This window comes from Plasmodium gallinaceum (genome assembly GCF_900005855.1).
Source record: "Plasmodium gallinaceum strain 8A genome assembly, contig: PGAL8A_v1_119, whole genome shotgun sequence".
Taxonomy (NCBI): Eukaryota; Apicomplexa; class Aconoidasida; order Haemosporida; family Plasmodiidae; genus Plasmodium; species Plasmodium gallinaceum.
The window spans coordinates 490,615-506,168 of NW_021628276.1; the positions used below are offsets into that span (position 1 = coordinate 490,615).

Below are 15,554 nucleotides of genomic sequence, written 5' to 3' on the forward strand. Positions count from 1 at the left end.
AAAAAAAAAAAAAAAAAAGTGAGATTAATGAAGGTATCAAACAATATAATTTTTTCCAAATATCAATTTTTTTATATTTATATGGTATAACTTATCTAAAATGTAATTTTTATATTTGAAATCTTCTATATATTTTTCATTATCAAAGGATGATATTGTGTCTTCATTTGTTGAAAAGCTATCCTTAGTTAACTTTTTTTCATCAGATATTTCTGCTAAATCAACATCTACACCTTCTTTTATTTTTTCTTTATCGAGCTTTTCATGAATACTATTTTTATCATAAGTATTTGAATTATGCTCATCGTAATTTATTGACATTTCTAATTCATTTTTACTTTTTACAAAAGACGATGGAATATAAATTATTTTCATAAAATAAAAAAGAGACATAACAGCTATAATGAATTGATAAAATAATTCTTGAAAAGTCTCGCCATATAGGGGTTCTTTTATGTTGTTCTCATAATTTGAATTTAATTTCATGTTAATGTATTCAAAAAACATATTGCATCCATTTATATATTTTGCTTTCATATTCTCCATTATTTTAAATAAAATTACAACATCTTCAATTTTAGATTTACCTTCTATGTTATTCAAAGGAATTATTTTATTTCCTTTAATATCTGTATTATTTTGGCAACCTTCCATTTTAATGTCAGAATTTTTTAAATTATTTTTAATTTGATAAAAATTGTGATTTAAAAGTACATTAGAATTATTTAAATATTTAACATCCAACTTATTGTAATAAAGAATATGTAACAGTTTCATTTGTAAGTTAATATTAAAGATATTAAAAAATTCCGATCCATGATCATGTATTATGCATTCATTTGATAATGGTAATAAAAATATGCATGGAAGTAAAAGGAAATAAAAATATTCGCAAAAGAAAACCAAAAGGAATTCAAGAAAATTTAGGTCTATATTAGAATCATTGAATTTCTTCAAATACATTTCTGTGCTACTTTTCTTTTGTTTGTTTTTTTGAGAATTTAAGTTAATTTGATTTGTGCTATATGTTTGATTATATATATCAGGACTAATAAAGCCATTTACCAGGTGTTTTGAATTACATTCTTCGTTTTTGTTAATGGAAATTTTTTCTTTTATTTCATCATTACATATATTTTCACATATTCCATAATTTTTCAATTTTATTTGCTCGTTATTGATGTTAAAGTTATCCATGGAATGTATTTTTTTTGGAGTTTCATAAATATAATTATTGTAACTATAGGAAGTTACTTTTTTTGATTCACTATTTAAAATATAATTTTCTTGATTTAAATAATTTACATTATTTTTATTTACTTCATCAAAATAATTTCCTTTTTTTTTTCTTAAATCAATGCAAAAATTAATAAAAGCAATTAAGTGATTTAATTTTACAAAAAAAATAGACAGATTTAATGAATTATTTTTGTTAACATAACTTTCTAATTTATTAACATATGAAACATTTTTTAAAAATTCATAAATGTCGTACATTATTTTTTTTAATAAATGAATTTTGTTAATATAAAGATTTATAAGAATATCACAAATTGTATTTAAAGTTTGTTTTAATTCTTTTTCAATTTCGTCATTTGCTTTTTTGAGGTCTTCTTCTGTTTTTACATAAAATTTTTGTTCATATTTTTTATACAGCTCTTTTAAAAATTTTATTCTTCTTCTTAATGAAGAATATGTTGGTATATTTTTTAAGATTGTATTAATAATTACGAGAGACATGTTATATTTTTTCTTTTTATATAAAAAATTAATCATTTTTTTACTAATAGATATAGTTAAACTTTTATGTAAATACAGTAATAACATTTTTTTTGTGTTTTCTTCTTCAATCTTTTTTTGTTTTATTATATTTTCTTCCATGCTTATAAATTTTTTGTTTCTTTTTTTTTTTTTTTTTTCTTTATTAAGATGTCTTTCCATGTTTGAAGCTATTTGTTCATATTTGTATATTTTTTTATATTCATTATTACTCCATTCTTTCTTAAGCATTTTAAAAGAATCAAAATTATGTTCACTTTTCATATGAATAGATATATTATTTATTACATATTGCTTTAATACATTACAATTATTTATAAAGTCTCCATCAATTAGTCTGTTAATCGGTGATAAACCTTCAGATAAATAATGTGTGGAGTAATTTTGAAAATAAAAATTCTTGAATTTTTCATTAATTTTTAATTTTTTTTTGATAGAATCATTTTTTGAATAAAAATTTATTTCACTCATATTAGCTTCATTTATTAAATATTCTTTTTCATTATTATTATTCATCTTTTTACTTAATTCACTTCTTTCATTACCATCACCATCATTATTATTATTATTATTATTATTATTATTTTCTTTCTTTCTATTTATAATTTTTTTATTTGAACTATTGTTATTAGAACTATCATATTCATACTCACACTTCATAAAGTTAAAATTCATAATACAATTAAAAAGAGATTCATTTTCTTTTTTTTCTTTATTCATAATTCTTTTGTTTACCACATCAACATTTTCTTCAAAAATTTTATCTGAATACTTGAGATTTATTTTTCTTTTTTTTTTACATATGTTTCCATTATATTTTTCTTCTTTTTCTTCTAATTTTTCCATAATAGAATTTTTTATTTTATTATTTTTCTTTTTTATTATATTTTCTTTTTCAAAATTTGATTTATGATCATCTAATATACTAGTATTTGCAACTTTAATATTTTCTCTTTTTCTTTTTGATAACAGTAATGAATTACATTTGTTACCATTTTTATTATTATTTTTTATGTTTTTCTCACTTTTCTTATTTAACTGATTTTCAATATATAAAAAGTGATAGTTACTTTTATATTTTAAATAATTAATATGTTTCTCATAAAAATTACTTGCAAACAGCAAAAGAATAAATTTTTCATGAATATTTTCTACGTTAATCAAATCAAAAGACTCAATTAGGTTAAATTTGAATTCATTGAAATTATTAGTATAATCGTCTTTATTATTTGATTTTTCATTTGTTTCATTCTTATTATTAAAGTATATTAGAGGAATATTTAAAAAAGATAGTATTTTTTTATCATAAAAATCTCGTATAAACAAATAAAAAAAATATTTTAGTTTTAAAAAGCTAAAGTTATGATTGCAAAAAAATATATGATCTATTAAAGAGTTATATTCTTTTATCTTAAATATAATATTATTAAAGATAGGAGAAAATATAATATTTTCGATTAAATTATAATAATTTAAATATAAATTACAAATATTAACATGAAAATTTTTTTTTATAAAATGATCTAAATTACTCAGAGCAGATAAGACGCAATTATTGGTTATAATAACACTAATATTTACAGAATGTAGTTCTTTTAAATGTGTTAAATATAACAAAATTCCATTAAATGTAGATGCTTTTAATTTCAAATAATTATTCATAAAAATAATTAAAACACTATTTTTTTTTTTTAATATTTTATTAAATAAGTCATTTAAATTGTTTTTATCTATTTTTATAAAAACATTAGAATTAATTTTTTTAATAATTCTACTAATTATACTTTCTACTGTATCATTTGAATAAGCATTAATTATGCAAGATATTATATATTTTTCTTTTTTTAGTAATACAAATGATTTTGACTGATTATTCAAGCTCTTATAATTTAATATATCATCTTCTAAAACATTTTTTTCTTTTTTTTCTTTTTGATCGCAATTATTTAATTTTTTTAATTTTTGAGATATAATTCTATATTGTAATAGATTTACAAAAGAACAACTTTGGGTTTTTATAATTAATAACGACAATTTGTCATCTTTAAGACACAAATTGTTGTTTAAAAAATTTATTTCTTTTTCTATCATTTCATTTAAATAATTATAAATAAAACAATTCATAAAATTATTTAATAAATTCCATGTTTCATTAAACGCTTTACTTCTTAATAGAATAGAAGAAATTTCATCTTCATTTCTGAAATTTATTTCTTGTATCTTTCCTTTATTCTTTTTCTCTCTTAATCTATTTATTTGCTTATTTTCACTTATACAATCTAAATCATTTTTTAATTTTATAATTGGCAAAGTAACAGATATAGGACATATATTAAAGTTAGGACAAATTCCAGTATTCTTTTTACTTGAATTTTTTTTTTTATTTTCAAAACTATTTATTTTATTTTTACTTAACCAACAACTTGAAGTTACTCTTAAATGTTCGTTATATTCATTTTCATTTATTATCATTTTTTTGTTTACAAAAAAGATATAAAAAGTAAGAGAAAAAAGAAAAGTGAATTATTATTAAAATAAAAAAATTAAACAGTAATATTAAAAAAAAAAACACATGTGGAAGAAAAAGTAAAAGAAAAAAAAAAAAAAAATTATATGAATAAGGATAAAAAAATAAACAAAACAAATTGAAAAAAGAAAGAAATTAAGTATAAAAATATAACTCAAAAAAAAATAAATAAATAAATAAATATAAAAAAAAAGCGACTTTATTAAATTTCAACTATGTAATTTATATTGTAAAAATTTTATTCAAAATATCATATTTTAAATTAGATGTAATAATTTATGCACATATGTATACTTTAATTCTTCATTGATTAAATTTACATGTTTCAATATAGAAATATAAGAAAATTCTTTTTATGTAAAATATTATACAAGTACAACAGTCTAATGTAATTAATATTTTTAGTACTCACATTATTATACACTTTTTTTATAAAATTTAAGATAATAACAGATAATATGAATAAAGAAATTTTTCTTTTTTTCTTTTTTTTTTTTTTTTTTTTATCATGTTTTTATTATTCTAAATTACTTTTTTTTTTTTTTTTTTTTTTTAATTTTTTTAATTTTTTTATTATAATTAAGAGCTTTGAAAAGTTATAAAAATATTATTGTTTTAAATTAAGTAGAATATGTAAAATTAGAGTATCAAAATAAAAGCTATTATTTTTAAGGTAAATTATAGTTGTATTAAATATAAGATAAAACAAATATATATATATATATATGAGAATATATAATAATTACTTAAACGTATAAATAAATACATAAAATTTAAATAAAAATTAAAATAAAAAAGTATAATTGATAAAAGTAGTAAGACTATCTATTTAAACTATAACCACAAATAATAATCTATAACCATTACCCTAACAAATATTATTTATTATTTTTTTTTTTTTTTTTTTTTTTTTTTTTTATCTTTTCTTATATATCCTTTTACTTTTTTTATTAATATATTTTTTATTATTCTTTACTACATAATTTCTTTGTTTAAAATAATTTCTCTTTTATCATTCGATTTAAGAAAATTTTTTTGTTCATTATAAAATTTAGATAACTGGTTTTTTATGTCAGAAAATTTTTCATAATGATAATTTGAATAACTATATAAAAATTTTATTTTTTTATTAACGTATCCGAAGAGTTTTTGTTCTTGTAAAATTTCAGTAAGCTTTTTTATATTATTTAAATTATTACTACACTGATTTTTCTTTGTATTGATTTTTTCAATCTCTTTTTTAAAAATTTTTTTAGTTTCATATAAGCATCTAAGAATTAATTCCTTTAAATCTAATATTTTCGTTACATCAGTTATAACATTATATAATACATTTTTCTCCCTTGCTAAATCATCATTTTCAAGTATTCTTTGAAATAAATTATTGATTGTATTTAAAATATTTGATTCTGGCAAATTAAATCTGTTTAATGAATTTGCTAAATAAAGTAATGAATAGCAAAATTCTTTATTAGTAATATACTTATTATATATACGTAGTAGATAACAATAAGAATACAATATCTCAATAATTATAAAAATGACATTTTCATTTACATTTTTATTACAACATATATGATTAGGAATATTCATTTTTTTTATTACACAATTAAGCCACCATGGTTCATATTTATCTAAATATTGGTTCATATCATTATTTTTTAAAAAAGAAAAGAATTGTTTTTTTTCTGTTTTATTTAAATTCTCTAACTTTAATTCGTCTTTTAGTGCTAATTCAGTTAATACTTTATATCTTTTTTTACTTATGAACCACTTTTGTGAATAATTTGAAGTTTGTTCTACATTATTATTTTTACTATTTATATTTTTATCTTCTTTATATTTTTCTCCTTTATTACAATTATCATCATTATTTTTTTTTTCTTCTTCTCCTTCTTCTTCTTCCTCTTCCTCTTCCTCTTCTTCTACATCTTCTTCCTCTTCCTCTTCCTCTTCTTCTACATCTTCTTCTTCTTCCTCTTCATCTTCCTCTTCTTCTTCCTCTTCTTCTTCTTCTTCCTCTTCTTCTTCTTCATCCTCTTCCTCTTCATTGTCATCATCATTATTTTCTTTATAATTATTCTCACAGTAATAATCTTTTTTTTTTTTTTTTTTTTCTTTATTTTCTTTGCATTTATTTATGTTTTTGTATTCTCCTAAAAAATCATTTTGAGAATTCTCTTCATAAAACTTTTTTAGCTTAAATTTAAACTCTTTTTTATCAAATTCAGTTATTTTATTGCTTTTTATATTTTCATTTACTTGATTTTCTAAAAAATTACTTACACACTTATCATTGTGTTTTTTATAACATTCAAGACTACAGTAAACTATATCACAAGATGGGCAAACATAATTGAATATTTTATTTTTACACACTTCACAAGTTTTCTTCATTTTATTAAATGTCAATAAAGCATTTTATACATATTTCTCTTTTGAAATATTCATAAAATCTTCATATAACTATTATTTTTAAAAGTATATTTTATACATTATATTATCATATAAGATAAAATAATTTAATTTCTGTTTTTCTTATTTCATGTATTTTATATGGATATATAAAAAAAAAAAAAAAAAAAAAAACTTAAAGCTTTTGTTGATAAAAAAAATAAATTATATTAAGTGGTTAGAAAAAAATATTTATAAAATAAAAATCAAAAGAATTAGTCTAAATGTTAATTTATAAAAAATAATTTAATATATCATTAAGTATAAAATAATAACAACATGGTAATAAAATATAAATAGTTTTTTTATCTTTTATAATGACCTAAAAGATAAAACTTTTTTAGTTCTATAAACATTAGATAACATATTTTTATGTTTCATGAGTATATTTGTAATAATTTAATATTTAAAATTAAACTCTAATTTTTTTTATGTTGTTTTTTTTTTAGTATACTATGATGCGTATAATATACTATACTTAAATTTATGTATAAAATATTTGTAAATTAATCTAGTTTCAAAAAATATTATGAAATTTTATTATATATATATATATATGTATATTTTTGTTATATTTTGTTTTTCTTTTATTCCCCCCAAAATATATAGACTAATTAAATATAAAAATACATTTTCTCTGTTCATTTATTAATTTTAAATATTAATGATAAATATATATATTTATAAGGAATTTAAAGTCAAGAAAAATTTTTTTTTTTAATTATAGATTCTTGATAACGAACAGAATTATAAAGAATTTAAATTTAGAATTTAAAAAACTTAAAGTTGCATTTTTTAAGTAAAAATAAAAAAATTTCTATAATTTATTTGAATGTATAATTTAATTTTTTATAAATCCATTAACTTTTTCTCATTCATTCCCTTTTGTTTTTATGCCATATTATTTTATTTTATTTTATTTTATTTCATTTTATATTAATTTTATTTTTTTTCTAATATATATATATCTGTTAGTTTTATTTAATTTATCTTTTTGGAGATTTATTAAAATTTTTCTAATTTATTTTAAAACATGGATATAATTAAAAATAAAATTTAATATTACTATAAAAAAAAAAAAAAAAAAAAAAAAAAAATTAATAAAAAAAAATAAGTTCATTTATTTTTAAATTTTTTTTTGCTGTTTTTCATTTTTTAAATATGTAATCACTATCATATGTTTAATATGATAAATGTTGAAAAATAAAAAAAAATTAAGAAAAATAATTTAAAAAAACATCATATTTATTTGTTATTTTCTTGTCTGTCTGTTTTATTTTTTTACTTAAAGGATTACTTTGTTTTAACCATTTCGGTAACACTAATGACATAATAGTCATCATAAAAAGGATAAGCAAAGCAACCATATTTTGTTTATTAAATACAAATTTAGGTGTATAAGAAAAAAACATAATTGGTTCAATTTGAACAATATTAGTATTATTTAAAAATCTCAAAATAAAAAGATTGTAAAAATAAGTATAACAAGATACAATTAAATAAGAGGATGTAAAAGAAAAAACAAAATTTTGAGCTTTTTTTGCTGAAAATATATTACTTATCATAAAAAAAAATATGAGGGAAGCTATAAGTAATAAAACAACAAAACAAATAAAATGTAATAAAAAATAATAATGTACGTGACTTATTAACATATTTAATACCTTTACATTAAATAATAAATGATATATAAAATTCCCAATTAATATAGATTGTGAAAAAACAATAAGAATCCATCCTATTGGTTCTTTTTTTATTTTTGAGTTTTTAAGAAAAAAAAAATTTTCACAAGGATTCATTGATATGGAAAAAAAATAGAAAGTTACAATTATGCAAAGGGAAGCACATAAGAAAGGAGGAATAAGTGACAACATAATTTTTAGTATTATAAAAAAAGTAAACAAAGTAGATATTTTTGATATAAATTTTTTAGCAGTATTTTTCCCATTAATATACCCTTGTAATAATATTTTTATACAAAATAAATACATAAATGAAATTGCAAATATTAGAAAAATATTATTATATATTTTGGGTATATATTTTCCCTTATAAATAATTTCCATATTTTCTATATTATTATTGTTAAAATAAAACTTTGTATTTTTTATATTATCTGTAATGTTATATATATAATATGGTTCAGGCATTCCTTTAATTAAATTTTCTTCTTCCTTGTTTTCATTAAAAAAGTCTTTTTTAGTTAATTTATTCCATTTACTAATTTCTATATTTTTTTTACCTTCTATTATATTTTTATTATCATTATCATATTTTATTCCTTTTAATGCTGATAAAGCCAGTTCTATATTTATATTATCAGGTTTCTTAAATAAATAATTCTCATTTATTTTTAAATCATCTATTTTGATGTGATAACTATTAAAATATTTAAAAAGATTAAAATTGTTATTAAAAAAAGATTCCTCAAAATTGTACACAATTCTTAAATTAACCAATAAAATCATAAAACTAGAAATTATAATAATTTTTTTAAAATATTTTCTAGTCATCTCTTATCTTTTAGGTTAAACAAAAAAAAAAAATAATAAAATAAAATAAAATAAAATAAAAAATAATTTTTTTTTAGTTAATAATAGACAAAAAAATAATAAAATTGTTGTTATAGATATTAATATTACAACAAAATAACTTTTGAAAAATGAAAAATTTAATAAAAGAATAAAAAAAATTATTAGTTACAGAACTTAATTTTTTTAAGGAAAATATAAAAGATACAATGAAATTATAAGTTCTTTAAAATTATAGAAAAACAAGAAATTGCTTTATATATTTTTAATCTATCAAAAATATTGAAATTTTTTTTTTTTTTTTTTTTTTTTTTTTTTTTTTTTTGTCTTTATTGAATTAATAAAATGATGTCAAGTAAATATATAAAAGATCCTTTTTGAAAATGTTCAAAATATAATTAAGTACAAGAAATTATTTTTTATATTTATATTAAAAAAAAGAATAAATAAAATTCTATATATTTATATATTATATGGCATAATTATTATTATTATATTCACATCATTAATTATTATAAATTCTATAATTTGTATATGCTATTTATGATTGATCATTACTGTTATATTTTAATACATTTGTGTACACAATATTTTTCTTCAACTACAGTAAATATATATATATATATATATATATATATATAATTTCTTTTCTTATATTTATTATAATATTTTTAATAACTACATTATATTTTACTTATATGTATATAGCACATTTAAGTATAGGAATGAAGAAATGGAGAAAACAACAAGCTAATGTGAATATATATAGTTTTTATAATTTCTATATTACTATATATATAATAAAATAAAATTATAATTGTCTATGAAATACTATAATTGTCATATTTTAACATAACATTTATTAATAATTATAAATGTATAAAAATGAGAAGGATGTTTTTAAAATATGCTTTTAAATAGTAAAGTAAAAAAAAAAAAAATAAAAAAAAAAAAATAAAATAAAATAAAATATTAAAGATGTTCTTTTATAATTTCGCCGAAATAAATTAAAAAAAAAAAAAAAATTAATAAAAGTGTATATTTAAATATATACTATTTTTATTAGAATTATTAAACTTCTTTCTTTTTATGAACTTTTGAACCTTTAACAATTCCAAATAATTTATATAAAATAAATAGTATTTGAATGAACCACAATATAAATAAAATATAAACAATAATATGCATAAATGTTTTTACTTTTCCTTTACACATAAAAGTACCAAATTCATCATTAATTACATGAAGTTTATCTGATTTTTCATATATATTTTTTTTTTTGTTAAAAATTTGGTTAGCTACTAAAACTTCTTTACCATCAGAATCATTTACAGAGGTTTTAATTCTTATCTCATCATCATCTATATAGTTGATATTAACTGTACCAAAATTATTAAATGCATATATATTCTTTAGTTCAAAAGCACTTCTTTTATTTATAATACTTGAAAAAAAATAAATAAAATATTTATTTAGATAACTAAAAACATTTTCTTGATTTACACTACTGCTAGTTACTTCAACTATATTATCTTCGTTTCCAATAATACTACTAAAATGAACGTCTCCACTTAAAAAAATTAAACCTTTTGGTTTAGTTTTTTTGATTAACTGTTTTAATCGTCTAAGAGAATAAGGCATTAAACCCCAATTTTCATTTATTACATGATTTGAAAAAATCTGATATAAAAAAAAAAAAAAAAAAAAAAAAAAAAAAAAAAACAAATTAGTAAATAAAAGAATATAGCTAGTACCTATAATATTCTAAATAAAATTTTAATTTGCCTTACTTGTGTAGATGAAATAATAATATGAGTTCGGGCATCTGAATTAGTCAATTCATTTTCTAGCCATTTCCACTGTTCATTTCCTAAAATATCATTTTTACTATTACAATGTAATCCAAATATTGAAGAATGAAAGCGAGCAAGAAAAGAAATTAATATACACATAAAAAAATCATTATATGAATCAGGAGCATAAAAAGGATATGGATCTTTATTATATCTTGTATCTAATATAATTATTTTTGCTTGATTTTTTTCATTATCTGGGTCAATATATAACTTAGATACATATGCCCCATTTCTTTTATATCTTACATCATTTTTATCTACATTTAAGTAATCTAAAAATTTTTGTTTACTTTCTTCTTTATACTTATAAAACCTATCCCCATTGTTTTTGTTATAATCGTGATCATCATATATACCATCTATAAGAAATTTTTCTTTTAAACTTATATAGAATGGATCTTTTTTTATGTAATTATATGCTTCATCTAAACACCTTAATTCACTACAATCTGAATAAAAATAATCTCCTATCCATAGCATAAGTTGTGGTTTAATTTTTTCAATTGATTCTAGTAATTTTTCATTTTTCTTTGATTTCTGATAATTGCAACTTAAAAAAACAAACTTTGTTAGTTTTTCATGAATTATATGGTCTGCTTTACTGCTAACATATTTAATGAAGATAAAAAATATAAAAAATATTTTTATTCTCGTTTTCATTCTTTTAAAAAAAATCAAAAAAAAAAAAAAATATAAAGAAAAATAAAATATATTTCGTTAATGTAGAAATTAAAATATTTAAAGTAAAATGTAAAACTTTTGAAAAAAGAAAATCTTTATATATTTGAGAAATATAAGAGTTATATTTAATTAACTACATAAATTGTTAAATAGTAAAATAAAAAAATAAAAAAAAAAAAAAAAAAAGAGAAACTAATAAAAATATAGGATAACAGAATTAATGAAATTAATTGTGATACACTTATTATGTTGTATATAAAATATAATAGAATAATATATATATATATATCAATTTAAGAATATAAAACAAGACTATGGGTATAATACTGCATCATGCACATATAGTCATATTTTCCACACAAAAAATGTATAAAATATGTATATAATAATATCATATATATTGTCATATGTGTAAAATTAAAAATATTACATTTACAAATAATTAAAAAAAAATATATATATATTGTTAAAATAAAAACTTGCAAAAATATAAAAATAATATAACAAAAATGTATAAGAGCAAGAATGTCTATATGTAAATTATCTCAAAAAAAATTCTTTTATTTATGGTTGTATCTAGATCTAATGTTTTAAAAAAATACCATTGAAATCATTAAGTAATTATCATAAAGTATAAAAATACTACAGAAAAAAAGAAAAAATTATTTTTTAATTAAAACAAATATTTATATATTTTATTTTGGAAAAACAAAAAAAAAAAAAAAAAAAAAAAAATAATAATAAATATGTATGAAAATATAAATTGAAACAAATTACATAATTTCTTTTTGAACAAAATATATAAAAATATTTATTCAATTTTTATTTTTTCTTTTATAAAAAAAATGTTTTATTATTATAAGGAATCTATAAAAGGTAATTAAATATCTCATTTATAAAAACATAATATACGCATAGTTACTTTTATAATTATATAATGTGCATATTCTATGTAAGAGACTTTTTTCTTCCATTATTAAAAAAAATAATTTTTTTTTTTTTTTTTTTTTTTCTGTTATATATAGACTAAAATATATAATTTTTGTTTTATGTAAATATGAAATTTGAATATTTTTTATCATATATATATATATAATTGGACATATATGATAAATTTTTAAATTTTCAATCTATGAAAAATACGATAAAAAAAAAAAATATTTAAATGAAAATGAAGTTTTATTTTTTTAAGTTTTAACAAAATACAATTGAAAATTAACAAAATACATTTGAAAAGAAAATTAATCTTATATGCATTAAGTGAAAATACAAAAATTAATCAAAAGTTCAGGTTTTAAAAAAAAAAACTCTTTTAAATATAAAGTTTATTTTTACGTGCATTCTTAAAATATATTTTTGATAATGAAATCATAATATTATTGTTCATCTTATCTTAATGCTAATATTTAATTCACATTACTATCGAAAAAAAAAAAAAAAAAAATTCATTTATTTTTTAAAGCAATTTTTTTATTGTATTATTTTTTTTTTTTTTTCAGCTTCATTTATATTATATATGTATAATCTATATTTTTTTTATTTTTTGTAATTGAATATTTTTAAGAAAAAAGTGTTCATATGCATATAAAAAATAAGGAAATAAAATGCTTTAATGAAGCTAATATTAAACTGAAAAGGAATTAAAAGAAAATTTTATTAACTTTGTAAACTAAAAGAAAGAAAAAAAAATGAATTATCAAAATTTAAAGTGCTCAGAATTAAAAGATTTATTAGCCAAAAGAGGATTGCCATCTCATGGAAAAAAAGTATGAAAAAAAAACTTACCTTTTAATATACTAATGTGTAATTTTATATAATAATTATTATAATAAATATATTTATATATAACGAAAACATAAATATTTTAGATTAACACTTATAAAAATACTCAACAAAAAAAAAAAAAAAAAAAAAAAAAGGAAAAAAAAAACCAAAAAAAAAAAAAAAAAAAAAAAAAAAAAATTTTNTAAAAAAAAAAAAAAAAAAAAAAAAAAAAAGGATAAAATAAACCAAAAATAAGAAAAAAGAAAAATAAAGAACATAATTTTGTAACAAAAACAATTTATATAATATATATTTAGAGTATACTTTTTTTAAAATTACTATATATATATATATATATATATTTATATATATTTTTATATACATTTTTATATACATTTTTATATACATTTTATAGAATGAATTATTAGAAAGATTATTAAAATATGAACAAAAAGATAATGTAAAATCATCATCATATATAATAGATAAAAATGATAATAGTATCAATAGAGAGAATGTTGAATTATTTGTAGAAGAAAAAGGAGGCATAAAAAATAACAATGATATAAATGTTAAATCTCCAACAAAAGAAAAATTTGATGAAGATAAAAATAATATGGAAACCAATATAGGAGTAAAAGAAAATAAGGAAAATAAAAAAAAATATATATCAATAAATAATAAAGAAGAATTAAATAAAGGAAATTTAAAAAAAATGAATGATTATATAAAAAATATATTAACTACTAATAATGGAGAGAATTCCAAATATTACGAAAATGATAAAATAAAAAATAATGAAAAAACTTGTGTATCTAAAAATATAGAAGATACTCAAAAAGAAAAGAATAATTTTTTAAATGATAATGATAAAAAAAGTAAAACTGTTATTCCACAAATAACATTTTCTGAATCATCTTTATCCAATAAAAATACTTTAGAAAAAAATATTACTTCAAAAGGTTTGAATAATAAGGAAATTCTACAACTTTAAAATATGTTAAATATTATATTATATATTAATGCCTTAATAACATTATGTTATTTTTTTTTTTTTTTTTTTTTTTTTTTTTTGTATAAAGATGATAAAGATACTTACATATCAGAAGAAAAAAAAAGAGAATTAAGAAAAAAAAGATTTGGTAAAACATATAATTAATTAGAATATTTAGTATTTTTTACTTAAATTTTTTTTTTTATTTTTTTTTATTTTTAATAGGTTTTGTTTCTACAGATGAAGTTCTTGAGTCTAGAGCTAAAAGGTTATTAATAAAAACAAAAGAAAAATAAATAAAAATTTTAAATATTATATCAAGTTTTCATTATTATTTAAAGTTTTTTGTTTTCATAAAGACTTCAAAGTTTTTTTCAATTTTTTAATATTCTTTTTTTTTTTTTTTTTTTATAGATTTAGTATTATTACTCATAAAATGGAAGAAGAAAATAAAAGAAAAAGAGCAGAACGATTTGGATTGAATATGGTTATATAATTATTTCAGTTTTTTTTCTTTTTTTTTATAAAACATATATAATTAATTTTATTTATATTAATTTGTTTTACTGTTTCTTTACTTTTTATTATTTTATTTTTTTTTTTTATTAGAATAAACTGAATGATGTAGAAACAAAAAAGAAAAGAGCAGAAAGATTTGGCTTAATGAAAGAAGTAATAATTAAATATTATCTTTTAAATATATAATTGAGTTTTTTATTTATATATTTTTATTTTTTTATAATGATATATATAATTATGAATACCATTATTTATACCTTTTATATTAATATTTTATATCGTAAAAATTATTATTCTTTATCTATAGAGTGAAAAGTTAAAAGCTAGAGCAATTAGATTTGGAATTATGTAATAAAAAGAAATAATAAATATCAAGACAAAAAGTGTTTTATTCTTAGAAAAAAAAAGATAAAAAAATTATATATAAATATATATCATATATTTTGCTT

The 15,554-nt window shown here is 16.8% G+C and overlaps 5 protein-coding genes across 5 annotated transcripts; 1 reads left to right on the plus strand and 4 right to left on the minus strand.

Annotated features, from left to right (window-relative positions):
• Positions 1-36: 36 nt before the first annotated feature.
• On the minus strand, positions 37-4,251 carry PGAL8A_00424800 (conserved Plasmodium protein, unknown function; the record flags this gene model as incomplete). The annotated part of the gene is made up of 1 exon (XM_028672972.1): positions 37-4,251. The coding sequence occupies one exon, from the start codon at positions 4,249-4,251 to the stop codon at positions 37-39; it is 4,215 nt and encodes a 1,404-aa protein (XP_028529472.1).
• A 1,030-nt stretch (positions 4,252-5,281) lies between these two features.
• Positions 5,282-6,703, minus strand: PGAL8A_00424900 (conserved Plasmodium protein, unknown function; the record flags this gene model as incomplete). Its single annotated transcript, XM_028672973.1, has 1 exon — positions 5,282-6,703. One exon carries the CDS (start codon positions 6,701-6,703, stop codon positions 5,282-5,284), a length of 1,422 nt encoding a protein of 473 aa, XP_028529473.1.
• A 1,271-nt stretch (positions 6,704-7,974) lies between these two features.
• On the minus strand, positions 7,975-9,273 carry PGAL8A_00425000 (conserved Plasmodium protein, unknown function; the record flags this gene model as incomplete). Its single annotated transcript, XM_028672974.1, has 1 exon — positions 7,975-9,273. The coding sequence occupies one exon, from the start codon at positions 9,271-9,273 to the stop codon at positions 7,975-7,977; it is 1,299 nt and encodes a 432-aa protein (XP_028529474.1).
• Positions 9,274-10,362: 1,089 nt separating this feature from the next.
• Positions 10,363-11,807, minus strand: PGAL8A_00425100 (alkaline phosphatase, putative; the record flags this gene model as incomplete). The annotated part of the gene is made up of 2 exons (XM_028672975.1): positions 10,363-10,971; positions 11,082-11,807. 2 exons carry the CDS (start codon positions 11,805-11,807, stop codon positions 10,363-10,365), a joined length of 1,335 nt encoding a protein of 444 aa, XP_028529475.1.
• Positions 11,808-13,516: 1,709 nt separating this feature from the next.
• On the plus strand, positions 13,517-15,457 carry PGAL8A_00425200 (conserved Plasmodium protein, unknown function; the record flags this gene model as incomplete). The annotated part of the gene is made up of 7 exons (XM_028672978.1): positions 13,517-13,594; positions 14,008-14,554; positions 14,675-14,734; positions 14,812-14,854; positions 15,001-15,073; positions 15,196-15,258; positions 15,413-15,457. The coding sequence occupies 7 exons, from the start codon at positions 13,517-13,519 to the stop codon at positions 15,455-15,457; spliced, it is 909 nt and encodes a 302-aa protein (XP_028529476.1).
• Between the last annotated feature and the right edge of the window lie 97 nt (positions 15,458-15,554).